Below are 24,938 nucleotides of genomic sequence, written 5' to 3'. Positions count from 1 at the left end.
GCTGCTCGATGGCCGTGTCTGTTAGAGCATTTCTCCCTGCCTTCGCCGTGCTCCACCCTCACTCACCCTTCCAAAACTCATCTGACTCGTTCTTTAGCTTGTCTTCAAGGTTCATTATCCTGTGACTTTTTTCCTCCGTTTGGCCCAATTTTTATTTCCTTATGCAACTTGTGCTGTAGCGTTCCATCGCCGGCTGCGTGCTGCTTTTTGTTAACTGCCATCAGAAAGGAAGAGTTCAAAGGTTTGAAGATTTAGATGCAAGAAATAGTTGGAATTTCTTTTTCCCCTCTAAAAACAAGCCCTGGTGCTAGGTTTTAGAAGCCGTGGATAAGCTGGACGGTGGGTCCAGGAGATGATGCACTGGAGGGCTCTCACCTGTGGGACATCCCGCATGGGGTTTCACGTTGGGGTGCGTGGAGGCCAGGCACAACTGAAGTGCTGCCTTGAGAACAACCTGCTAACGCCCGGGCAGGAATGCTGCTGCTGCTGGAGGGTTTTCTGCTGGTGGTTGGCTGCTGCCCCGTTCTGCAGGAGGTATTGCTGCTCCCTGCCTCGTCCCGGTGCACCTTTATCGAGAGTGCGCAGTTCAAAAGCCGTGTGTCTTTGGAAACAGCCTGCTGGAGATAAGCTTAAAGCCATAAAAAGTCCATCGCTTGCCGACCAGATAGCGGCTCATTTTGATGGGGAACTTGGAAATCGCTCGTTGTATCCTGCTGTGATTTCACGCTCACCTGGGTTTTGCTCCAGCTCTTTCCTTACCCACCTCGCACGTCGTGGTGCCGTCTGTCCCCGCAGGGAGATGGTCTCGGCAGCTCCTTTCCCTGACTTCCCACCTGTGCCTGAAGCTGCTTCCGTTAGCTTTGTCTTTCCCGTACAGTTGCTGTTAGTCCTTTCTGCTGTATTTGCCTCCAGCTCACGTGAGGACTTCACTCCAAAGGCATTGGTGCTCGAATCCGGCCTTTAGAGAGCCCGTGGGCACCTTGCTTCCCCTCGGGTGTGAGCGCAGAACTGAACGGGCAAGTACAGGGTCGGGGGTAGGTCCTTTGGTACCGTGGTTCCTTGAAGTGGCTCCGCTGGGAGCCCAGAAGTTGATCTGTTGCTTGGTGGATGCAGTGACCTTCCCGCTGAACCCCTGGTTAAAACACTGGCAGCGAAACACCCGAACAAGCCTTGTTTCAAACGACAAAGACTCCCTCAGTTCTCGTAGTGACGCAGTGCGCATCGTCCATCTCCGAGCCACTTTGCCGCCGCTGCTGCTGCCCGCCGTGCAACACGCAGCGCCTGGCGGCTGGAGAACGCGGGGCTGGGGGCGGGGGGGAGCCCTCCGGCTCTCGGGGCTGGCACTTGTGCTGCTCCGTGGTGTAAGCCGGGCAAAACAGAGGAACTGCCGTGAGGAGGGCTGCCTGCTGTCCTTTCCCTTCATTCTGGTCAGGGGAGACAAAAACCCCTCCGTGTAACTGAATTTTTATATCCACAGAGCACTCGTACACCGCCAGGTTAAGCTGTCCTGGGTTTTGGTGCGATTTTTGTATCCAGCCGTTTCCCAGTCCGGCACCGTGCTCCCCGAGGAAGATGGTCTCTCTCTCACCTCTCCTGCTTGGGATATGTTTCAGCTGAACCTCTCAGCACCCGGCTCAGATTTCTGCCTCCTCCTTGCTTCTGCTTTTTACCTGTGCCTGGCAGCAGGTAGAAAAGGACGGCGATGCAGCTTGCTTTAATAATACGTGCTGCACTGAAGTGCCCGCTCCTAAGCCGTTATTTGGGGCCACCTACAGCTTTTGGATTGTAAATCTAAACCAGCTAGTGGCTAGGTAAAGGCTCGCCTTCTATTATACGTATTTTCACCTCCCTTTGTATTTTCCATGCAGTAAAGCAGCAATTAGGCCCTGTGTTTGTAGCAGGACCGCTGTGTTTGAGGGTGGTGTAAAGCTCGGTGTGCTGGGAGCCCAGTGCCGTGGCTGCTGGTTACGGGCCTGGCTCTCAGCAAATCCCTTTGGGAGGGGGATTTTCAGGTGGTTTCTTCAGGCCTTACCAAAGGTGTCTCTTCTGTTAGAGCTGTGCAGTAGATAACCAGGTTAAAATAGTAGCTGTCTTCTCCAGGGCATAGCCCAGGATTGATCCAGACTGCGCGAGCTAAGGGGATGTCAGCAGTCCTCTGCAGGTTCTCCTATGAAGAAGCTGGGAGGGCTGGGGGTGTCCAGCCTGAAGAAGAGAAGGCTCCAGGGAGATGGGATCCAGGGGGATGTCACGGCAGCTTTTCAGTACTTAAAGGGGGTTACAAAAAAGGAGAGTGACTTTTTGCTCAGTCAGATAACGACAGGGCAAGGGGGAATGGCTTTTAACTCTAAGAAGGTAGATTTAGGTAAGATGTTAGGAGGAAATTCTTTACTCAGAGGGTGGTGAGGCACCGGCACAGGCTGCCCAGAGAGGCTGTGGGTGCCCCGTCCCTGGAGGTGTTAAGGACCAGGCTGGATGAGGCCATGGCCAACCTGATCTGGTGGGTGGCGTCCCTGCCGTGGCAGGGTTGGGGCTGGGTGGGCTTTAGGGTCCTTCCAACCCACACCGTTCTGGTTCTAATGGTGTGTGTCTGCAGCTGAAAGCAGAGCCAAGACACACGTGGAAAGAAATGCTGTAGGAGACGCATGGCATTGCCCTTCAGATGCAATCTGTTGACCTGATTTTGTGGTGTTTTTTTTTCCTTTCTCTGTGATGAGGCAATGCCCTTGTACCTGCACCACCTTCCTCCCCAGAAGACCCCCTGCAGGAGTGCCGGGGTCCCTTCAAAGTCCGTTTGTCAGTCAGCCGCACTGTAAATGAATCCGAGCTGGGGATGGCCTCGTTGGCCTCCTTAAAACACTGTTATCACTTTTGTGCCTGATGGTATTGAGGCGTAGCTTCAGTGATGCCGCGCTGCCGTGTGAGGAGGTGAACCAGCGAGGGGAGCGGGGCGCGCTGCCTGCCGCGAGCCGGCAGGGCTTGGTTCTGCTCGAGGGAGCTCGCCCAGAGCCACCTCTGGGAGCCTGGGGGACGTGGGCGTGCGGGCTGGGCATCACAAAGAGGAGAGCTCGCCCTCACCCTCCGTGTAAATGAGGAGGAGGGGATGTGAATAAGCAGCTCTTTGTGCGCACTTATCTCTGTACCGTCTTGTTTAGCCCGAGGTTTGCCCGCGTCTGCTGCTGTGTACGAAACGCCAGACTGAGATGCGTCGCTCTGCTGCAGTGTTTGGCGTTGGGAAGCTATTTTTGTCGTCTCTGCCCCCCCAGTAAGCCTGTAGGCTTTTTAGGATGTTTCGTACTTTTAGCTCTCTTACATATGGCCGCTGCCACAAAGTGAGAGCGAAGCAACTGCTCTTGTAAATGGGTCAGCCGGGCAAAATTGTTTCAGCGGGTTGCGTTAAAGCATCACACCCAGTTGGGCACAGCTCAGCTTTGAGGCTGTAAATAGAAGTTTTACTCTCTGTTGTGGTGTTTCGATAGCTAGGTTGCCTTGTGGGACAGACCCACGCTTGTCCTGGGTAGCGTGGCCCCTACACGTGGCCTTTTTCTAGAAGCGTTTCCCCGTGTGCTTGTTTTAGCAAAGTCTCAGTTAGCATCGTGGCTTTCTGGAACAGCGCTGCTCTGTCCGTGGCACTAAAATCACAGTTGGTAAACATCTCTTCTATAAAATCTGTTTGTCGTGCCTTCCTCCGCCTGCCTCCAGAGCTGCAGGAAGGCTGCGCGTGAGACCTGAGCCCAGAGAGGTTTGTGGTTTTCACCAAGCGCGCTGTTAGCTCTGCACGGGACGTAAAAGCAGATAAACCAGCGGGTTGCTGCTGTGCATCGCTCCCACAAGTTAGGTTCCTGCCACGCCAAAACATCTTCCCACTGCTCCCTGCCCAGTCCACCTTTGCTCTACGGGGACGGCGGTGCCAGGGGACACGGCATGCGGTCCCTTCGGGCTCATCGCAGGGCTGGAGACAGGCGAGGAGCTCGCGGCTCCCTTTGGAGGTCCACTTTTCACAAAAGCTGGCGCAGGGCTGCGTTGGTTTATTCTGCGGTGGTATATTTAGATCTGCAAGAGTAATTACATAGCTTTGAGTAAGTCTCGAGTCAGGAGAGGGCAAAGCTTAGCCTGGCAGGCATTCAGCCTTCTGGGAGGCTTTTTTTTGCAAAATGCTATGGACAGCTTTTTTTAAAATAAAACTTCTGAAGACCCGTTGAATTGGCACCTAGTGCTCGGCATTGCTCTAATCTATTTCTGGCGCTTCAAATACAGAGTACGACTTAAAATTAGACACTTTTGGTCTAAAGCTGTTAGTTTCTGCTTTGCTTTTAGGTGCCCTGTGATTAGGATGGAAAGAAACACCTCTCTGTGCATCCCTCACCACGCTCCGGGTGTTCTGGAGCTAAATGCAAAACTGCTCCTCATCCGAGTCCACTCTTTCTTCCTATTTTAGTCTTCTCTAATTACCATCCTGATGATAACTTGCTGGGAGGCGGATAGACAAAGCCCATTGCTTCACCCCATGCTGTCTCTTGGAAATGTGGAACTAATTTTTTACAGTTTGGCTCGAAACAATGCTGCTGCTTGCTTGTCTGATGGTACGGCCCCAGCCCCCACCCTGAAAAGCCACTCTGAAAAGACAAAAAAAAAAAACACGTTGAAAGTCCTTGCTGAATGATTGTGAAACTGTGACTGGAAAGCGGCTCTGAATTTTATCTCAGTTCCATCCTGTGCAGCCCCCTCTGCGGGCACGCAAGGCCCCGAGCTCCGTGTGCACCTGCAGGCACGTCGGTCGTGGTGCTGCTCATCCCCAAACCCTCTGCTCGTCCCCTAATCGCCTGGGCCATGCTACCCACAGCAGTGTGGAAAGGCCGACGTATCTTGTTAATAAGAAACAGGAGGTCTGTTAGCAGAGCTCGTGAAGCAGCTCTTTATTCCCAATCAGGACTCTTTGCCCCATTTTTAAATCGTTAGCCTCCGCTGGGCTTAGCTGCATCCAGCAGATGCTGAATCAGAGCTGCTTTGTAATGCAAAGAGAAGTCACGAGTAGGAAAACTCGCGTGCTGGAGGGGCTCCTGCACATCGGACGGGTGAGGCAGGGAGCTGGCGTCACCGCCCACAGCACGCCGTGCCAAAGCTTGGCCGCCCATGGCATGGGGTATGGTGCTGGGATCGGTGCTCGTAGCAAGGGGCTGTCGTGCCCAGCAGGAGAGGAGTAACGCTGCTGACATGCCTGGTGTCTTCTGCGTCCCGTACACCATCCTTGCAGATCTGAAGCATGTGGGTTTGCAAGCATTATCCTATTCTCTTGAATGCTTTTCTCTTCTGTGTCTGAATTCTCCTTCCTCCAGGTCATTTGAGTTACGCCATGTCAGGTTCAAGGCACCTCAGGTCTGAAACTTACCTTGGCTAGTTTGGTGAATATTTCATTACGGGCAAAGCCTCTTTAATCCCTGTGGAAATGTATCTCCTCTTCTCCTGCCTGAAGGAGTTGGACTGAGCTGAGTGGAGCAATGAGAACCAGACCTCATCTTGAATTAATCCCAAATTCAAAGGTATTCTCGGCACTTAGATGTCTGGTATTTCAATGACTTCCACTGCCAGCAAGGAGTTGGAGTTCACCGCCCTGAAGGGATCGCGGCCTTCTGTTTTCCCTCCTTTTACCCAGGGAAGACCAGCCCTGATCTACACTACAGAGGATTACAGGGTTTAGTTACTTGTCACCTACCACGTTTGTGGTCCCTGCTGTTCCCTTTAGCCGACACACTGAAGTCCCACGGAAAGTTTCGAGGACTGGCAGGGACCTGCTGGCTCAGGACCCGCTCCCTGGCATCCTGTCCCATTACTTTCACCTCAGGGTTGTGGAAGGGGCTGCAGGGCTGCGCTCTGGGGTCTGCTCCGTCCTTCCCAGCAGCAGGCGATACCAAGACTGGTCTCGTTTCCCTTCCCACCAGTCTCTCCGGCTTTCCTGTGCCCGGGTCGGATGGTGGGAAGCTTCCCTTTCCCTGCTAATGCAAACGAGGTTTTTGGTGCCCTTGCTCCTTTGTCCTGTGCCGAGAGAAGAGCTGTATGCAAACTTCCTAGCTCAGAGCTGCCAGGAGCGCCGTGCCTCCCCCCAGCCTCGTTACTTGGAGCACGTAATTGGCTGGGGGCCAGGGGCTGAGCTCTAACCGGATCAGATAACCGGATCAGACCTCGCCGTGCAGCCTGCGGAGGATCTCTTGGTACCCAGGGCCTCGCGAGAGGCCCCCCGCACCTCCTTCCCCTGCCCCTTTGAACCCGCTGTCTTCAAGGGACAAAGCTCGGCTTCCTCGGAGGGCCTTGTGGAGCCCGAGCCCTACCTGAAGCAGCTCCTGTGCTCAGAGAGGAGCCTCCTCCTCCTCCTCCTCATCTTCCTCCTGTGGCTTCACCCTGTGCCTGAGTTGCAGCCTCCCAACTCTGTGGCCGGTGCTCAGGGCCAGGCAGCAAGAGCGGCGTGAGGGACGCAGGCTCCTGTTTGCCTCGGGCTCTTCTCGTGTGGCCTGCTCCTCTCTGCCTGCACCCACCGGCGTTTCCACCTCTTCGTGTCCTCCCTCGAGCTGGCTGTTCTCACGGGCTCAGTCCCAGCGTACAGAGCGGGGTGGGAAGGACACTCTGTCCGGGACAGAAAGCACCTTTACTGCGCAGGAGGCTGCCCAAAACGGGCGTTGTAGGAAGATAAGCTCGGAAACCTTCAGCCCAGTTGAGTTACAGAGCCTGGGTCTGTCCAGGCTGGACAATAGAGGAGCTAAACCAGCTGAGCAGGAAACGTCGAAGGGCCTGGGAGAGTTTAAGGCAAATGCTGATGAGATGATTAACCTACCCCATAACCTAGATGCGTTTTTATCTGCATTGGCTAGTGAAATTGCTTGCTGCTAACGTAACGCCCTTTGTATGGTGCCCTTTCAGGTGGTGTGGGTCAAGGTATGTTGTAGAGGATCTTTGCAGGCTGTGTTCCCAGTCAAAGACAACAGCTGGGATTGATTTGGCTTTTTACCTTTATTTGAACACTGTATTTTTTTTTTTTTTTTGCTTTCTCATAGAGAGGAAGTGCAGGAAAACTGTGTCCGCTGGAAAAAGAAATTCACCTTCGTGTGCAAAATGAGTGCCAACCCTGCCACAGGGCTCCTGGACCCCTGCATCTGCCGAGTATCTGTGCGTAAGGTGAGCGTCCAGCTTCTGCTTCTGGCAGGTACCACCCGTGTCTTGGTGTTGGTTCCGAGCTGCTTTTTTGGCAGCAAGAATTGCAGTGGTGGGAAGGGAGGATTTTTAGGGCTAAGACAGAAACCGAATGGAGCTCGCCTCTCCAGCAAGGGTGCTTGACCGAGGGTGGGAGGGAGCAGGGTGTTGGTACAGAAGTTTGTGAAATCCTGAGACCAAATTCCAGGATTGAGTAACGACTTTCCCCATGTTTCCCCAGCGCAGATAATAGCTTCTTTTCCTGTTTGTTTTGTCTCCCATTATAGGAGCTGAAGGGCGGAAAAACCTACTCCAAGGTAAGAAAGAGTAAAGAAAGGGCAAATGTGTCAGAGTGGTGATGGTTTTGTCTGCTGTTCGTGCTCTGTGTCCATCAGAAAGCAGTGGCTGAACGGTCAGAACACAGCATAGCTGCTGCGAGAGGCAGTCTGGAGAGGCACTCGTTAGTTCTTCGGCCTGAATTAAGTGATTTCCCAAAAAAAAAAACTTACTTACTGGGACAGGATCCAGATTGCACTGGATGTGGATTTGAGAAGGGGGTTGGGAAGATGTTCTGCATGTCCTCAAACTTTGGGGAAGTTCTGAGTCAGATGTGAACTTTCTGGCTTCTGGCAATGTCTTGCTAATAAAGAAATACAGACTTGAGTTACTGTGCTCTCCCAAACACAGTAACCATCTGTGGCTGGGGTAGGCACCTCGCTGCGCTGTGAGCACAGGCAGAAACCTACAGCAGAAATCACTCTTTTCCAGGGCACAGGAGGCGCTGAGGCAAGAAACAAGCTGATCATCAGGGACATTAGTTTTTTGTTTTGTTACACGCACACTCGCCCCACTCGTTTTCTCGCTCAGGCTGTGGGAGAGACAATGGGCTGGATGCCACCCCTTCTCTTTGTGCTGGAACAAGAGACAATGTTGGCTTAGGAGCTGAGTTCGCACAGAGCCCGAAACCATGTTTGTTTGAAAATGAGTCACTGGTGCGAGTTTCTAATAAACAGATGTTCAGGTCACGCAGAACCTTGTAAGAATTTCTTCTAATCAATATCCTTCCTGAGACCGTGGGTCTAAAAAGCTTTGAGAGGAGAGCTGCACTCACACCTAGGTACCGCTGTGCCCTGTGGCAGAGGGCAGTGGTGCTGCCCACACTGTTCCTTTTTTTGTGGCTAACGTGAGGACGCTGTCTCTAGGGCCATCGGTTTCTCTCTCACTAAATTTACGCTGAGGGGGAGGTTATTCCTCCGTCCTGCAGAGCTGCCTGTCCAGGGAGCACGGCGTAGCTGGAGGAAGAGGTGTGTCTGTGAGGTGTAAATGCATCGGCTTCTTCCTCCTCGATGCCCGTCCTGAAGCTTCCCGCAGTATTTGGAAATGTGGAATTAAAGGAAGCTCAAAGGCAGCCTCCATGGTGGAGTTAACCTGGACTCTTATTCAGGTCGTGTTGTAACCTACTTCCCCTTCACTCGGTCTGCAGTTGCGTTTAGAGGCGTGTTAAGAGATTTAACTGTTCCAGCCCAAAATCAGAGGCCAGAACTCAAGTACTCGTCTTCTCTTGAGCTGAGGCCTTGCTTGGTCTCCTGTGAAGAAGTGGAATGAGTCGCATGCATGCACGTGGTCCCTCAGTGCCTTCCCGCAGCTCTCTCCAGCCAGGCTGGGCTCCTGGAATTGAGGAATGACCCATGTGGAGGTGAGGGGCGTCGCACCAGGCAGGGTGGTTATAGGCTTTGCAGTCTTGGCCTGCGGACCAGGCTTGTTCAGACTCCTTTCCAGGCAGATTGTTGTGACAGAATCGCGTTACTTGGTATTCCTAATGTTTGTAGCAGCAGTCTGTGTTCACGCAGTTATTTCCCCATTCCTAAACAAGGCCTCACCTTCTCAAACTGCGTTCGCTCGGCAACTCCCCTGATCGTGGGAGGTGCGGAGTGCCCTCTCTACCTGGTCCCCCTTCAGTAGGGTAAGAGCAGTGGAGCTGTTTGTGCTCAGGACAGAGTTTCCATAGACTTGTGTACCTTTGGTTTGACGTTAATGTCACCTCGGTGTCAGGGGTTATGGAGCGGAAACCAACAGGAAGGACTGATAAAGCGGAAACTCTTTCCCCAAGCTGGAAGAAACACCATCAGCTGGCTGGAAAACTGAGGAAACTATTGGGAAAGGTTACATATGAAAACATCCTCTTGCTAAGGGATCCTTCCTCTATATACTGGGAGTCTGCTTCCTGAGGAGGGCTTGTGACCTCAGCGCGCAGCGTGGGTGCTTGGAGTCCCGTCCCACATCTGTCCTCTGCCCATCTCCTCAGTGAGGCCCTCGGCTCCATTACCGCTTTGGTGCGGGACGGGGGGTTTGGGTCCAGGCCCCTCAAGTGCCCTCTTCTTCTTCTGGTGGGGCTGGGCTGTATCTCGTCTGTCCTCCATTTCGGTTGCTCTGATGTGTTGCATTGCACATGGCTTTCTCCTCCCCAGTTTCTCTCTGAAAGATAAAAAGTCTCTACATTTTCTCATTATTGCTGAAGGTTCAGCAAAAACATAACCCTCGGCACTGCGAGAGAGAGGAACACCTGCAGCAGGAACTGGAGAAACACTCGAGTTAAGGGAGCCCTTATGAAAGGAGAAGAGAGGGAGCAAAGTTAGGTTATGTTTTTCTTCCTTCCTTTTGTTGAAGAAAGGTTCCTGTTCTGTCTCACTTTTTATTTGCCATCAACACTTGTTCCCCTTTGAGAATGGGGCAGAGGACAAAGGTGCCATGATCTTGTTGCTGTCATCCCTTGAATCATCTTTTGCAGGCTGTGGTTTAGACTTTTGACGTGGAATAATGGGAGCAGTCCTGATATGGAACGATGTTCATACAGCAGGGACTGGTTTGGGCTGTAACTCCCTATCAGCTGCCACAGCTGAGAGCACCGCGTTTCCGTAGCGTGGTGCTAGTCTGAGGCTCGTGGTTCAGTTCTGTCATTCAGGTGTCAACGCCAGGGCAGGAGAATTGTACTGTAATGCACAAAATAGCAGCTGGGTATGGGCATTTGCTTGTCCACCTTCTCTCTGTGTTCTTGTGGAAGCCAGCCTGTACATTGAAGTGATGCTGACTTTCTGTGCTGGGGCTGTTTGGTCAAATTTGGGTACAGCATCTCTTCCTGGGCAGGGCAGGTGAGACACAACTGACTTATTGCCAAAATTCTGAGTAAAAGAAGCTGTAACTTTTTTCTTTTGGGAAAGCACTGTATTCCTACAGCAGGAATTAGAGCAGAAGAGCAGAACTGCTCTTCATTGTGTTTGTGCTCCAGAGGCATCGATACCTGCTTTGAATTTGCCTCTAATCTTTAATTTTGTCACCGTCCCTATTTATTTTCTCTTTGTTCAAGAAGGTTTGGAGAGCGGAAAACTAAATCTCTGCAGACATTTCTCTTCCTCCTGCCTGCCAAACGTACCAGTAGCTAGTTAAATCGTGGAGGTGCTGAGGAAGCTTTGCTACAGGAGATGCCCAGCCCAGCAGCTGTGGCAGTAGAGCACACGCATGGCCCTATGGCTCTCCATTCCCAGCTTGCGGTGCTGCAAGGCTCCGTTCTGTGGTTCAGGACAGTGTCACTTTCCTCCGCAACAATATCCTTTCATCTCCCGGTTCGCATGCTCCGCTGCACTCTGCGATGGCCCGACACAAAGAGTGCCTTATTATGTTTGTGTATGTGTGATTCTGTTTTTTCCACATCGGTGACCTAGTGCCTTCCATGTCCTTGGTTATGCAACTGCTGCAGGCTGGTTAACGCTGTCCTGGCCAGCACCACTGTTCTTTTCCTCCCTTGCACAGGGCTGACGTCCCGCAGAGCGTTCACCTGGCTGGGGATGAGGAAGGCGACCCTTCCCACCCCCAGCTCTAAGGGGTCTCTACACCCCATCTCTGCGTGTATGGCTTGTGTTTCTGCCCTAACTCACAGAGGTGCTGTCCTCCTCTGGTCTGGGTGACACTGCATATCCCCTTATTGAAGTTTTTTTTTTTGTTTCTTTGTTCTCTCCCCTTCCCCTCCATTGTTTTTGTGGCTACAGCTGGGCTTCGCTGATCTAAATCTGGCAGAATTTGCGGGCTCTGGATCCACTGTCCGTTGCTGCTTGCTGGAAGGATACGACACCAAGAACACGCGACAGGACAACTCCATCCTAAAGGTATGGCAGCTGGTTCTGCCACAGTGGAAATCCTGCTGTTGAATAAAAAAAAGATCACAGCCAGAGTGCAGTGCTGAGCCTCAGAGAAGATCCTGTTATGTACAGAGAGAGGGTTCTGCTTTTATGCTGCTGGTCTGAGCAGGGAAGCTTGCCGTTATCACAGTTGCCCTTTGATGTCTTGGCATCCATTTGGCCGAGCGATAACCCTCGATAACATTTTTTTATCATCAGAGAACGCATGAGCTTGGGGGGAAAATCAAGTCTGAAGTGCATTGTCAGGGTTGCCAGGCTGGTGTCCCGCTGAGCCCCTACAGCTTGGAGCCATTGATGCCTGTGCTTGGGAAAGGGAGGAAATAACTTGCTAAATCCCTGGAGCTGATCTCCTTTAGAGAGGAACTGGGTCTCGTGAATCTTTACGCCTAGCCCTTGACATCCTGGCTGTTGCGAAGTGAGGTGCTCGCAGCAGGATGGCTAACTGTGGGCCTTGTTCCCTCTCTGCAGGTCACCATCGGGATGTCCTTGCTCTCGGGGGACCCCTGCTTCAAAACGTGAGTTTCTGGGTACCCGCCCTGTTCTGGGGAGACTGAGACTCCTGTTGCTTTTGCAGTCTTCTGTTGGAGACTGAAATTGCTGGGGAGGAGGAGGAGATGTCCTTGAGATAAGGAAGTATGGGGGAAAGCTTGAAAATGATGGTCTAGATTGTTGGATCAGCCAGCGTAGTGTAGCAAGACTGTGCTTTTGGTTGGTCTGTTCTCTGCTGTTGTTTCCCAGCTATAAAAAGGAAGAGTCTGCTGTAGGGTGGGGAAATTCTGAATTTCAGTGCCAGTGGTAACGTCAGCTAGTGATAGGAGATGTGAAGGGTGAACTGCAAGGGCTGCTGAAGTCTGTGTCAGTTTTCACTCCTGCTCTGTGAGATGGGATGGCAGGGGAAAGTATTTTCAAATTTCCCTTTGAAACTCAAACCTGATTTCCAAATCTCTTGTATTCTTCTGAAGGACTGGGTTGTCTCTCTTTTCCCTTCTTCTGGGGGAAGAAACAGTCTTGTTGTGCATAGGGTGTCTTGGTTTTTTTCCTCCTAGTGTCGTTGAGTTTTGGAAACTAACGGACGTTGATAAAGATCTTTGTGTTTTACACGAGGGACAGTTTCTCATAGCTCTGGGGTTGGTTTCGATGACCTCCAAGAAGGGAAAGGTCAATGAAGAAAACAGTCTTGGAAATTACCATGTTTCAGCACATAGCACTCAAAATAAAGATGTTGAATTGAAATGGCAACAAAAATAATGCGAGGCTGAAGCATTTTAATTCTCTCTTTCTTCTGCAGGATCCTAGGATCATAATTTGTATTGATTAGTAGAGAAACTGCAATCATACACATCTTTTATTTTTTTTTTAAATCCATTTAGCAAGAGAGAATAAACGCAGCAGAGCTAGAGAGCACTTTTGTTGCTTCGCTAATTGTTGGGGAATCAATTAACAAGTATAGCAGTGACGTGTGCCTTTATACTGCAGTGATCCCAGCCAGTGTGCAGCAAGGTGTGTAACTGCTGCAGGACTGCCCTGTGCTGATAGAATATTTCCTGCTGACTCCCAGCGGTGTGGGAGGAGAAAGCTTTACCTTAAGGTCACGTCTCGTAGCAGTAACATTCTGGGCTAAACGGTCTAATTTTAGGAGCTGGCTTCGAGTACATCAGCGAGCTTGCGTTGTTATAAAAAGCTGCCTAATTTGTATTTTGTGAATGCCTTTTCACAGTGCAGCAATGTTTGTGAGCCTTTCAAACAGTGACTGCAGTGCTGTCAGATTCGGAAAAAATCATGCTTCAGAAGGAAACTTTGAGCATCTTAAATCCTAACCTTTTAACGGTAATAGATGCTTTAACAGATGTTTCCAGCCTAGGTTACTAGGATTAGTTTCACTGATAAATTGAAGCGATGGCTGACGATGTTTGACAAAAATACCTGTTGCTTTTTCATTGTGGAATCAAACCCCACTGTTAGTACCTGGAAATTATACAGAATTGAGTATAAATATCAATTTAATGTAAGTGGGGTCAGTCTGAAAGTCAAACCTCCCTATTTTCTTGCAGGATTTTTGCAGTCATCCCCATTTTTTCTTTATATGGTGATGATGTGCAAATGTCTAAAAATGGAAACTTTGCATGTAGAATAGTCCTTGATCAGGAGAGCTGTTGAGAAATGACACTCGTTAGAGGATTAGGCAGGAATTAAGCTGTGCTGGGAAGTCACTCCTGAACGTGCTCGCCGAGCACTTGCTTTCTGCAGCACCCGGAGGAACCTTCCCCTCCTGGGTGTCATGCAGGAGGGCAGAGCAGGCTGCTCGCCCGACCCGATAGCTGCTACAGCAGCGGTGGGCTTGACTGAGGCAGCAGGGGCCTTATTAACCTGGGAAAGCAAGTCCCCAAAGTACCAGGTTGTGTGTAAATCACCGCTAACGTGGTTAGGGAGGTGGTCTTTTTTTTGGTGGTTGCTCCCCCCCACCTCAGGAAGGTGTGCTGGGGGTCTCCTCTGACCTTTGTAGCCGTCTGGCTGCCGTAAGAAATGGTTTTAGCTCTTTATTCTTTCTCCCAAACTGTTCGATGGTCCCCTCGTGTAGCATCTTCCCTCGCTCACCGCAGAGCTCCAAGTGAGACAAATAAAAGTTTGGCTTCTCACTCCTCGCTTAAAAAGCGTGGTATAATCCATTACTTACAGCTCAGGCTTCAGGCTATAGGGAAGTTAGGGCTCCAGCAGGAATATTAACTTTGCCACGCTGCACATGCCGTGGCTTTGACCCAAAAGCCCTCCTGGAGGAAGGGAGGGGGCTCAGGCGCTTGCAGTTCTGTCCTGGAGTCAGCATTTGCAGAGGGATGTTGGGAGCACGCAGAACAACCAGAAAAATAATTCTGACAGCTGGAAAAATACTTTAGTCTCACTAAAAAGTAGTTTAATCATCAGTTAAAAAGTGGAAAGGTCACTCGATGGTTGTAAAATGCTCTCGTAGGGGTGCTGGGATAAAAGGCTTCTCTCCAACCCGGGTCAGAAAGGTGTAGCAGGATGGTGCTGGGATTTCGAGCTGGCTGAAAACAAGCTGGTTCCTGTTTGTGAGGCCGACTGGCTGCTGGAACACATGTTGGGGGAAAAGGGCAGCTCTGGATAATTTCCTGGAGGATAGTGCAGTTGTCCTGTACGAATGACTGAGTGGTTGCTTTTTGCCTTAGTTTACCTCAACCTTGCTTTTCCTTGTACTCAGCAGTTTGTAAAGTGCTAGCTCCGCAGTCCGGATGCGTTATGGATTAGGGAAGACCCAAGTCTTGGGGGTGGGAGCAAATGTCATGCCGTGCTGTAGCCTGGGGGGCTGCCAGTCCTTCCTGGGGGAGCTGGGGGGACCTCGTGGCGCAGCAAGAGCCCCCCGTGTGATGGGACAATCCCTGATCCCTGCCCTGCACTTTGTAACCCTCTTCTTTTCTGCTTACAGGCCGCCTTCCACAGCCAAATCCATCACCATTCCAGGGCAGGACTCCACCCTGCAGCTCACCTGCAAGGGCGAGGGAACCACAAGCAGCAACAGCACTTCAGCCCCAATTGGCTCTCTGCGTCAGAGCAAGCCGCGAGCAACCATCCTCAGCTCGGGTAGGAATGCCCATCCCGGAGCCATGCAGCGCCTGGGTCTGCCTGCACACCCTCTTCCTTCTCCCAGCAATTACGAGCACAGATTTTTTTAATTTTTCATGATTTCCCAAACCAATCCTCACCTCTTTACTCGTTTAAGAAAATTAAGAAAAACAAAGTTATCTATTAAGTGGAACCGAGGAAGGGAAGCATGAATCTTTGCCGCATGTATACTTGTGTTGGTGGAGATAAAGCAATTAGTTCTTTTAGCTGTGGATTTAATAATCCACGTGTCGCGCTCATCCCTGCCTTCCATTGTGTTCAGTGGCACTTAACATTGTTCTCCACTCAGCTATTCTGGTGCTTGAGCTTATCTTCTCGAAAAGTTCCTCCGAAGGTTTTAGAGGCTGGTTTAAGGTCTGATGGCCTTGTTCCAGCTGCTGATGTGGAGTTCTTTGGCTTCTGTGTGAGCCCATTTTCAAGGACACTGCATTCTCCCATTGCTTTTTTTTTTTAAATCCCTGCACACTCCCAATGTGCAGGCAGGCACACTGCACCAAAATAGCACTGTCACATCGCCTCACACTTAGCGCAGTGTGCAAGTGCTGTGCTTAAAAAGCTGGCAGATGTTACACTGGGGCGCTTTTGGATAAACTTGCTGCAAGAGAGGCAAGATGGGGCAAGGGCAAAGAAGCAGAGGTTATCCTAAGGTTTTGGTGCCAAGTTCAGATGTGATTTAAATGCTAAGTGGCATGGACTCTCACAAGTAATAGCAGAAGAAAAGTAATAACAGGAGAAGCACTCAAATGGAAATTATAATGCTTTACTGATAGTGGCCGTTTGCTTCCATGGTGTTAGCTGTTCACAGTTAAAAGTATTAAATTTCAGACACTAACTGTCCTTCTGGGTCCTTCAAGGCCCTAAAGATGCCTGTTAATTCAGGCGCTGGGTGCTAGAATTAGTGATTAGAGCTTGACAGAGAAGCTTGTTGTTGTCTTCCCTACTTCCAAGGTGCTTGTAAGCGATGTGCTGGCCTGTACAATGGGCTTCTGTCAAGAGGCTTGCACTTCCCTTAATCTGGTGTCCCAGGATCAGTGCTCAGTCCTAGGCAGCGGGCAACACGCTGGCTTGGTTGTGGTGTAACTGGAGCGCCTTGTTTCTCAGCAGGTGTCCCAGAAGAACCCGATCAGAATCTGTCCAGCCCCGAGGAAGTCTTCCACTCGGGGCACTCGCGGAACTCCAGCTACGCCAGCCAGCAGTCCAAGATCTCTGGTAACTGTTGATCTGTGTGGTTCTGCCAGCAGTGGCCCCATCCCTTTTTCTTTCCTGCAGCGAGCTCTTGTGAGAGCAGTTTGCAGCCATCTCTCTTACCCAGCCCTGTAATAGCAGAGTTTCCTGTTTAGTCTCTGCAGATGAGTTCACAGATGCGTGCATAAACCTCAGTATCTGGGAACAGAACTGCCGGTCTGCGGCTGCCCTGCCTGTTAGCTGTGCTGCCAGGAAGGAGGAAAAAACTGGTTTGTAACCACTCTGCCTTTGCAGGTTACAGCACAGAGCACTCCCGTTCTTCTAGCATGTCCGACCTGACCCACCGCCGCAACACCTCCACCAGCAGCAGCGCGTCCGGAGGGCTCAGTATGACGGTGGAGTGCCCCGAGGGAGAGCGCGACCACAAACTAGAGAAGCCGCCCCGGCCCCCCAGACCAGCTCTTCTGCTGGACAGACCCTCTCGGTAGGTAACTGGTGCAAAGCCCCTTTGGGAAGGAGAGACGGAATCTACTCCTTGGTCTTCAAGCAGCAGTAAATTGGAAGTAGTCACTGGGAGGGAGGCCGTTGCTCAAAGAAGCAAGAGAGTATCTGAAAGTCTGTCTTGAAAGGCTGAGTAAGTTTTCCTTTTATTTTTTCTCCCCAGGAGGAAAAAGGATTCGGTGGAGAGTCATCCAACCCGAGTGGATGACACCAGGATCGATGCAGATGATATAGTGGAGAAGATAATGCAGAGTCAGGACTTCACAGATGTCAGCAATACTGAAGGTGAGAGGATGAGTCTCAGAGGGGAGGTCTTGGCTATTCCTTTAGCAAGGCTGCCAAGCTTTTACAGAGCAAGATCTGATCTGTTGTAGACTCCCTTCCCCACTTGACAGTATTTCAGCGCTTGCTAGGTGTTTCTGCGGTAGGTAAAGAAACCACGTGGATTTGAGAGCTGCGCATCAGTTTGCAAACAGTGCTTGCCACTGTTCTTCTGCAACACGCAGCAGAGGTTGAACAGGAGCTTAAACATACAGGATGAGAGGGAAGAAATACCAGTTCTTCAGGGCCTTTGTTCTAGGGTCAACCCAAGGGTGTTTTTTAAAGTAGGAGGCCACAGCTGGAGCAAAAATGGCACATCTTGGCAAAAGGATGGGAAGAGAGATGGGTCGCGGTGTGCTGGTGTTAGGGTCTGAGAGAGCCAAAGGAGTTTTCTCCTTTGCAGCCACAGCATTTGTTAAGGGAAAATTAATATCATCACTGCATTTATTTTAATCTTCCAATTTAGCCTGGAAATCAATCTCACATCCTTTATCTAGTGTGGTTTTTTTCAGTAAGTTTTAAACCTGAGCCTAACCTCTTGTTAGTACTTCTACAGGTTACTGTTAGTCACCTTAAATCACTGGATATGGTATCAGATCGTATGGGGATCTCCACCTCACTCAGCAGGAGTTTAAACTAGGCTGTTTAAACTATAGCCACCTTTTACCAGCAGAACAGGCTGAGTTTCTTTTCCAGTAATGAGTGTACAAAAGCAGCGTGGGAGCCCCACAGTTTACCTGTTTAGATGTATTAAAGCTGACCCAAAAACTTACATCAGTGGAATTGCCTTGAAAGAAGCAGCCGGAGGAATGTCATCGCATTCATTTCTCTGCTTTTACTCTTCCAAAACTCAATGTTGTGCTTGATTTGTACATGAGGCTCCTTTTTAAAGCAAGAAGAGTTCCCGGGGGCCCTATTACTATGGGAACACCAGAAAGCGTGCATGCGGATTCACAGAAATACTGTTCCTGTTCCGAACATTGTGTAACGCGGCTGGGAGAGGAGCACCTGGCAACCAGCGGTAGCTCTGGATTTTGATACCTGCTTCCTTTCCTATCTGCAGATAGCAACCTGAGGTTGTTTGTGAGCAGAGACGGAACAACTACACTGAGCGGTATTCAGCTGGGAAACAGGTAGGTTTCCTGCAAGCCTGCAGACAGCGAGGCTCCGGAGAGATTAGTTAGCTGGTTTGCACCCAGGAAACTTTCACCTTTGTTACGGGAGAGATTTCTAAACATCACATGCTGTACGGTGGCTTTATTCCCACATTAACGCCCCCAGGTGTCATGGTGACAGGCCGCAGCTGCACTGGAGTGTAAGTGCAGTTGTCAGAAGCTCGTAGGGATAATTTGATCCCAGTTGCTAGATCCAAGAGCAGAAGTAAGTGAGGAGTAAAAGGACAAAATGGTAGAGGTTGGTTCCTGTTTGCTTCCGCACCCGACCGAAGGCAGGGAGCTTTGCCTCCTGCTGGACTACAGCAAAACTGCAGCAGCTTGTCCTATTGTCCCTTCTCCCTGCCCCCTCCATCTGTGTCAAGGGCTTTTTCTCTTGTGAAAGACTTCTGGACAAATAAAACTTTGTCTTGCTGCAATAGCCCTTAATGCCGTGCATTGACCGGTCGCGTTTGCGAAGCTTTATAGCACCTTTGTAGGAAGAAAAGCAATAATGGCGAATACAAATGTGTCAGGTCGGTGGTAAAACTGGAAGCAGAGCCAGGAACAGGCTCTTTGCACAGTATGCTCCCTCCCCAGCCCCTTTCCTCTGCCTTCTAGAAGGATTTATGTGCTACACCCAGCTCTTTCAAGTGCTCTAGTGTTAGCTTGCCACGTAGCTGTCTGTTTTGTGTTATGTGAGCTGACGTCTCGCCAGACTGAGTCGTTATTTTCAGTATTTTGTGTGAGGTTAGAGGGCGATGTTCATGAGCAGAGAGCTCTGAATAAAGACTTGTTTTCTCTAAGTGACTGAGGAAAATAACCTGGCTTTCTCGTCCTCTTCCCCTCTGTCTCCTCAGGGTCTCATCTGGAGTTTACGAGCCAGTGGTGATTGAAACCCACTAAATGTGAAGAACAGGGTAGAGCTGCTGGAAACAGGCCCCCTACCCGGTCCGCTGCCACATGGATGCCAACCTTTACCTCTCTTCATGCAGCATTCCAGAAGGGATTTCTCCACGCCCCTCCCCGTACGTTTGCACTGCAGAACTACTCCGAGACCACTCCAGACCGTGCACTTTCCCTGTCGGCAGTACCCTCCTCCGCTTCCCAGTTCTTCCAGTGCCTGCCCTCCCCTGTTCCCGAGCAGGCGCCAGGTGTCTGTTGGACGTATCCTTAGTCCTAGAGGATGTTGCTCTTCTGCACCCCTCATTCCACCCATCCATTCGCAACAGGGGACGTCTCAGCTTTGTCTCCCCAAAACATTGGGTTATACCACTGTGAACTCTTCAAACCACTGGGGGAGGGGGGAAAACCATTGTAACCAAACCAAGAGCTGCTTGTTGGTGACACGGTGGAAGGGCCACTTGCAGGGTGCTTTACACATTGACTCTGCAAGGGAGCATCACCTTCCGAGGCAACGGTTTTACTGAACGAGGTGTGCTGTGGTGTGCACTTCACCTGGCTACCCTCAGATCCCCAAACAGCTTCTTATAGGAAATATCTCCCGAAAGTGCATTTCAGAAAATTACTGCAATCCAGATGGGAGCTGATTAAATGGTTAAATGCTTGTTATACCACTAACTGCATCGTGCCCTTCCACTGCTGGGCATGGAAGGGCAGTGCTCACCTATTAGCATTACCAGGAGCACTTTAGAGGTTCCAGATTTTACCTGGAGGAGGCTTATACTTGCTTTTCCAGGGTCAGAATCCACGTTTGCTGGACTGATTCAGCAAATAGTTACTGTTGGAGCTTGGAATACAAAACCTCTTTTTTTTTTTTTGGCTCAGGAAGGGAGCTGCCCTTCTTGGACTGTGAAAAGATTCTTGTTATCTGACGGCCCTCCCTGGGCCGTGCAGTTGTCTGCAGTGGTCTCTCTGGTGGTGGTGGTAACAATCGCCTCTCTCGGCCTGGGCCAGTACGGGAGTCGGTGTTGGTTGGCCTTTCGTGACCTGTCAGCAGGGATCTACGCCTGAGCTGGTTCCTTTTGGGGCTGGGGAGAAGTAGGGCAAGACGAAGCCCCCGTCTTTGCCGTCAGAGGTAGGACGGGTGCTTCCTGCTGCGTTAGCCACAGCGGCCGTTCCTACCTGCTCCGTGGCGAGTCAGCTCTGACAAGGCTTCAAACTCTTTTTCTGGTTGATCCTTCAATTGTTCCTCTTTGGGTTTTTCTGCAGTTGTTTGACACTTGAGCTGCCTCCTTGCAGCGTGTGGCAGAGATGTCAGTCCCTTTCAGCTCCCACTGATAGATTCTCCTGGCAGCTGCGTTGCAGACGAGGATCTCTGCAGACTCCAGCCGCGGGCTGTGCTTGCAGCCCTTCCTGTACAGAGACTCTTGGCCTGTAAGCTATTTCTGTGTAGTGCCCTTTCCTCTTTTGCCGGTGTACTGTAGTAGCACTCAGCAGCCATGCACTTTGAGTAACGGCGCGCTCCTGGCCCCGCCGGGAGCGTGCCCTCCTCCGACACACGTGTGCGTGCACACTCACGGGCACACACCTGCCCCGCTCAGCAAGGAAAGACTTGTAACTGATCACGTTGTTGTTCAAACTTAGTTATTGTAAAGCCTTCTTAAAAAGAAAAAAAAAGGAGTAATAGTGGTCTCTGTGGCCAGAATGCATGCAGATGAGCTACTGGAAAAGGGAATTTGGCAGAACGAGAGATGAGGAATGAAAGGGCCTTGATTTTGATTTGTTTTCTTGGTTTTTTTTTGCCCTGCTAGCTAAGGATGGCTGCATGGGGAGGGTGTTAGGCAGTGTGGCAAAGCCATACAGCTGCTTACTCTGTTTTGATGGTTCCTGTCCTCAAGTCCAGAGGTTTCTTTCTGTGTTTGGACAGACCACGTGTAGGATATGGATCTTTTTCACCCCTTTTGCTTCAAAGGCAGTTAAAATTTGGGTTACGGTTCAAAGGGTTACAGACACCACTTCGGTTTGGTTTAATGTAGGGAAAAGGTATTGATCTTTTGAGTCTGTCTAAAACAAAAGCTCTTTCACACTTTCTGGTGTTTTTAACTGTGATCTCTTCTCCATTCAGTCTGGGGAGGTTTGGCACTCGCTCGCAGGCTGGGGAGCTTCCTGCCCGCTCTGGGTGAGAGGTGCCCTGTGCCGGGGGTGCTCGCAGGACAGGGAGAGCTGCTGCTTGCTTTTTTCACTCCCTGAGGCCCTGCCAGAAAGCTCGGCCTGGCCTGACCCTCTGTTCGGGTCAGTGTGAGGGCAGAAGCACACGCAAACAGCAGCGGGTGTCCTTGCTCTGCCCTCAGGTAGCTGTAGCGGGAGCTGGGGGTCAGGCTGCTCCCTGGCACAGCACCTGCTGGAAATCGGGTCCAGCATTGCAACCAGGACTTGAAAGGGGCAGAAATAAGCTAGGAAAGAGGCCAAACCCAGCTCAGTTCTGCTGCTTTGCTTCTATTCCCATGAAAAACAATGGTAGTTGCTGTCAGAGCGACTGGGAGCCAAGGGCTTTCTCCTGGGCTCCAGTTGGCAAGAGTCTGTCGCTCCAAGATGCTGGCAGCTAGGCGTTGTGAATCTCCTCTTCCAGCAGAGCAAGGGGAGCTTCAGTTGAGCTTTTCAGAAAGCTGCTCTCGTTCCCCCCAGGCTGGCAGTTGTAACCTGCTCCATTGCGTAGCTGTGGCCAACCTGGGCAAGCCTCTGGCTTCTCTTCCAGCTGCTCGGCACATCACTGCTCGGGTTTTTGGTAACGGTGTCTCGTAGGGTGTCTGTCTCTCGTCTCCACATTAGGATTGACTCCACAGATCCTGGTCGTTTTATTTTCCAGCTCTCCCACCCTTCATTTTGAGTAAGAAGGCAGCCCTAGGCGTTCAGCCTAGTGCTGCACAGCCAGGGCTGGAGTGCCTGGGAGGGCCCTGTGGAGAGAGGGAGGAAGGAAGGAGCAGCCTGCTTCTAGCTCTAGACCTCACGCGGAGCTCCTGCTGCGCATCCACCGCGAGCGGTGCCCAGCAGCATCCCTGGTGCTGGTGGAGGAAACTGGTGTGGGAGTGGGGTCCAGCAGCCATGGCTGTCTCTCGGGAAGCTGCGTCTCGCGAGCACTTTTTCCTTGTTGGCATCGCTGCCGTCTGTTCCTTGTTGGGCTTTGAACATTTAAGAAGTGAATCAGTTTCCAGACCCAAACCGCTGGCTAGTTTCTTTTTTTTTTTTTTGTCTTGAAGTTTATTGATTTTTTTTTTATAAACCCAGCAGGCTGGTGTTTTGTTTTTTGGTTTTTTTTTTTTTTTTGACTGCGTTATTGTTTCATTGATATTTTATTCCTGGGGGGCCGAGGGGGGACTTTCTTCCCTACATTGTTCCCTTTCTCAGGGGATTCAGAGGTGACTTAAACGAGTAAAAGGACCTTATTGGCAAGCCCCTGCATCCCCTGGGTCTCGGATTCTGGTGAGCAGGGCTGCCCACGCCCGGCTGGCCCTGGAGAAGCAGAGCTGGCTCTCTGCTCCCGTCTCAGGGCCAGGCAAAATGTGTGGGCCCTGCTCTCAGTCTCTGGACCCCTGGTTGGTGGAGGCCTGTTGCAAAGGCATGGGAAATTTCAATGTAATTTTTTTTTACTAACTTTTTTTTTTTAAAACGGTATAAGTGGAGTGAATGTCCAGGACGGTAGGCTTAGTTGTGAATTGCTGAAGGAGATGGGTTTCAATTGGAAATCGTGATGGAAAAAGGGGGAGAAGGATGTTGCCCCTCTGTCCCTATTTTTTTGGTCTGGTTGGCACTTTAAATGGGGGGCTTTGTGCTGTCCTCACCCTTGGTGTGATGGGCAGCGGACTTGTGATCTCTTCCCCCCCCTTATTGCCAAATCCCTTTGCCCCCCGCAGAAAGCTAAGCCCTTTTAAGTGTTTGCTTCAGGTTTTTAGAGGGTTCTGAACTGGGCCGAGACCCGAAGAAACGTCTTTCATTCGAATCTTAATAGGAGGGGTTGACTTTTTTTTTTTATTTATTTTGTCGTTGATGTTTTTTCTTTTTAAACTGGTGGCTGTGCAGCTGGACTCTGCACGCGCTGTTGTGAACCTCTGGGAAAACCTCACTCCAGGTACGCTAGAGCACCTAGGTGAAACGCCCCTCCTGGAGAGGGGCCCCGTCCTGCCCCCCCCCCCCCCCCCTCGCTGCCTTACCCGGGGGCTACAAAGCCCCCCTCTGCCCCCCTGCCCTGCCCCGGTGCCCCACCTAGGCTCTAGCTGAACGAATTGATGCTCTGGTGACTTAGCCCTGTGGACAAGGCTAGTCCCCAGGGGCGAGTTGCTGCAGACACTGCCTGGTAGCACGTGTTTGCGCTGAAAAGCCGCTTCCTCGCTGGGGGGGTTGAGCGTGAGATCCCCCCCTTCCCTCTCGAGCGCCGCGTCGTCCGTCAGCCCACCCGCGCCATCCCGACCTGAGCCGTGGCTGTCGCCCCTGCCCGCGAGGGAGGGAGCTGGAAACCTGGGAAAGAGAAAGGAATTTGGGTGAAGCTTGGAGCTAGAGGTGTGGCTGAGCCTCTGAACTTGCCTCGACTGTAAGGAATAATGGTAGAGCCCGTATTTTTGTGGGGGGAGGGAGGGGAAGGGGAGATTATGTTTTATTTTCGTGAAAGTTAATTGAGCTTGGTGATCTTCAGATGAGGCGCGCACTTGATTTATATCAGATTCTATAGAGAGATCGCTGATATTTTTGGAAAGGGAATGGGTCTATGCAAACTTCCAAAATTGCTTGAAAGATAGTTTAACATTTTTTTACTTTGAAAATCTAAAGATAAATCTCTAACTTTTTTTCTTAAAGCAGAAGTGCGTTTAGAAAGAGAAGCTACTTCCACTGCTCTATTTTGATGATGATTCTTGGAAAGTTTGGGCTGGAGGGAATGACTATTTTTCACCATTTTTATCTTGCTCCTCTAGTTTTTTCTTTTTCTAACGGAATGCTGTGCCGTCTTTGATTCAACAGATCGTGTTTGTATTTTCTGTATCTGGTTCCTAACGTAGAGAAATAACAAATATATGAGGAAATCAATATAATGTCAAATGTTGTTATGGTTTGGGGGAAAATAAAGGTTTTTGGTACTTCACAATGATTCTTCTTGCTTTGTATTTTTGTTCTAGACATACATTTGCTTCAGAAACACTGGCTAAGGAAGCAAAAAGGTCAGACAGTGCCTGCTGGCAGGCAGGGCTTTCCTTGGCAGCCAGCAGGGTACGGGGTCCCTGCCAGCCCTCCCGGGGGCAGGAGAGGGGCTGGAGCAGGGCAGGCGCCACAGCACGCGTCCAGTAGAAGCGGGAGCCTGAAATCCAGGGGGAAGGTGAACTGGCACCACCGCCAGCCCCTGGCACAGTCTCGTGTTCCTGAACACTGCGTCCCTGCCAGGGCTGCGCTCAGCGGCCGCATCCTGCCCCGCTGTGGGGACGGTGCCGCAGCTGAAGCATGGCTCCAGCAGCCACCTGGGGGCCAGGGCAGCCTGTCCTCTTCCACCATGAGCTGGATTCAGCTTCCCCAGCCTCCCAAAGCCAGAACATCCGCACCTTTCAGTCCTAGGCCCCCCCCGCCTCCCCTTCCTCTGAGGCTCCCCGCATCCCTCGGCTCTGGGCTCACTTTTCCTTCTCCAGCTGCCTTGTGTGCGAACTCGCTGCGAGGCAGGACGTGATGATCTGCGTTCTGGAGCTGTCTGAGCTCACTGCTTTCGAGATGAGTCACTTCCCTCGGAACCGAGCAGCAGGTGGCTGGGGAAATGGAAACCTGCTGCTGCAGGAGCTGCAAGCCTTCCACGAAAGGATTTGCTCCCAGCACTGGGGGGCTGTTCTCCGTGACA

The 24,938-nt window shown here is 51.1% G+C and overlaps 1 protein-coding gene across 3 annotated transcripts in view; it reads left to right on the top strand.

Annotated features, from left to right (window-relative positions):
• The window catches only part of EEIG1 (estrogen-induced osteoclastogenesis regulator 1), a 36,887-nt gene extending 12,681 nt beyond the window's left edge, over window positions 1-24,206 (top strand). For 2 of the 3 annotated variants that reach the window (XM_066980825.1, XM_066980826.1), the window contains exons 3-12: window positions 7,044-7,164; window positions 7,467-7,496; window positions 11,223-11,339; window positions 11,841-11,887; window positions 14,812-14,966; window positions 16,110-16,217; window positions 16,488-16,677; window positions 16,858-16,979; window positions 18,079-18,148; window positions 19,027-24,206. In XM_066980825.1, the coding sequence (XP_066836926.1) occupies window positions 7,044-7,164; window positions 7,467-7,496; window positions 11,223-11,339; window positions 11,841-11,887; window positions 14,812-14,966; window positions 16,110-16,217; window positions 16,488-16,677; window positions 16,858-16,979; window positions 18,079-18,148; window positions 19,027-19,072 (1,006 nt within the window). In that variant the 3' untranslated portion in view covers window positions 19,073-24,206. The remainder of the gene's footprint in view (window positions 1-7,043; window positions 7,165-7,466; window positions 7,497-11,222; window positions 11,340-11,840; window positions 11,888-14,811; window positions 14,967-16,109; window positions 16,218-16,487; window positions 16,678-16,857; window positions 16,980-18,078; window positions 18,149-19,026) is intronic. The other variant, XM_066980827.1, reaches the window with a different exon arrangement.
• The last annotated feature ends 732 nt before the right edge of the window (window positions 24,207-24,938 follow it).

The sequence above is a fragment of the Anser cygnoides genome, chromosome 20 (genome assembly GCF_040182565.1).
Source record: "Anser cygnoides isolate HZ-2024a breed goose chromosome 20, Taihu_goose_T2T_genome, whole genome shotgun sequence".
NCBI lineage: Eukaryota > Metazoa > Chordata > Aves > Anseriformes > Anatidae > Anser > Anser cygnoides.
The sequence above is the reverse complement of the archived record's forward strand: the minus strand, read 5'-3'. Positions and strand labels throughout refer to the sequence as shown.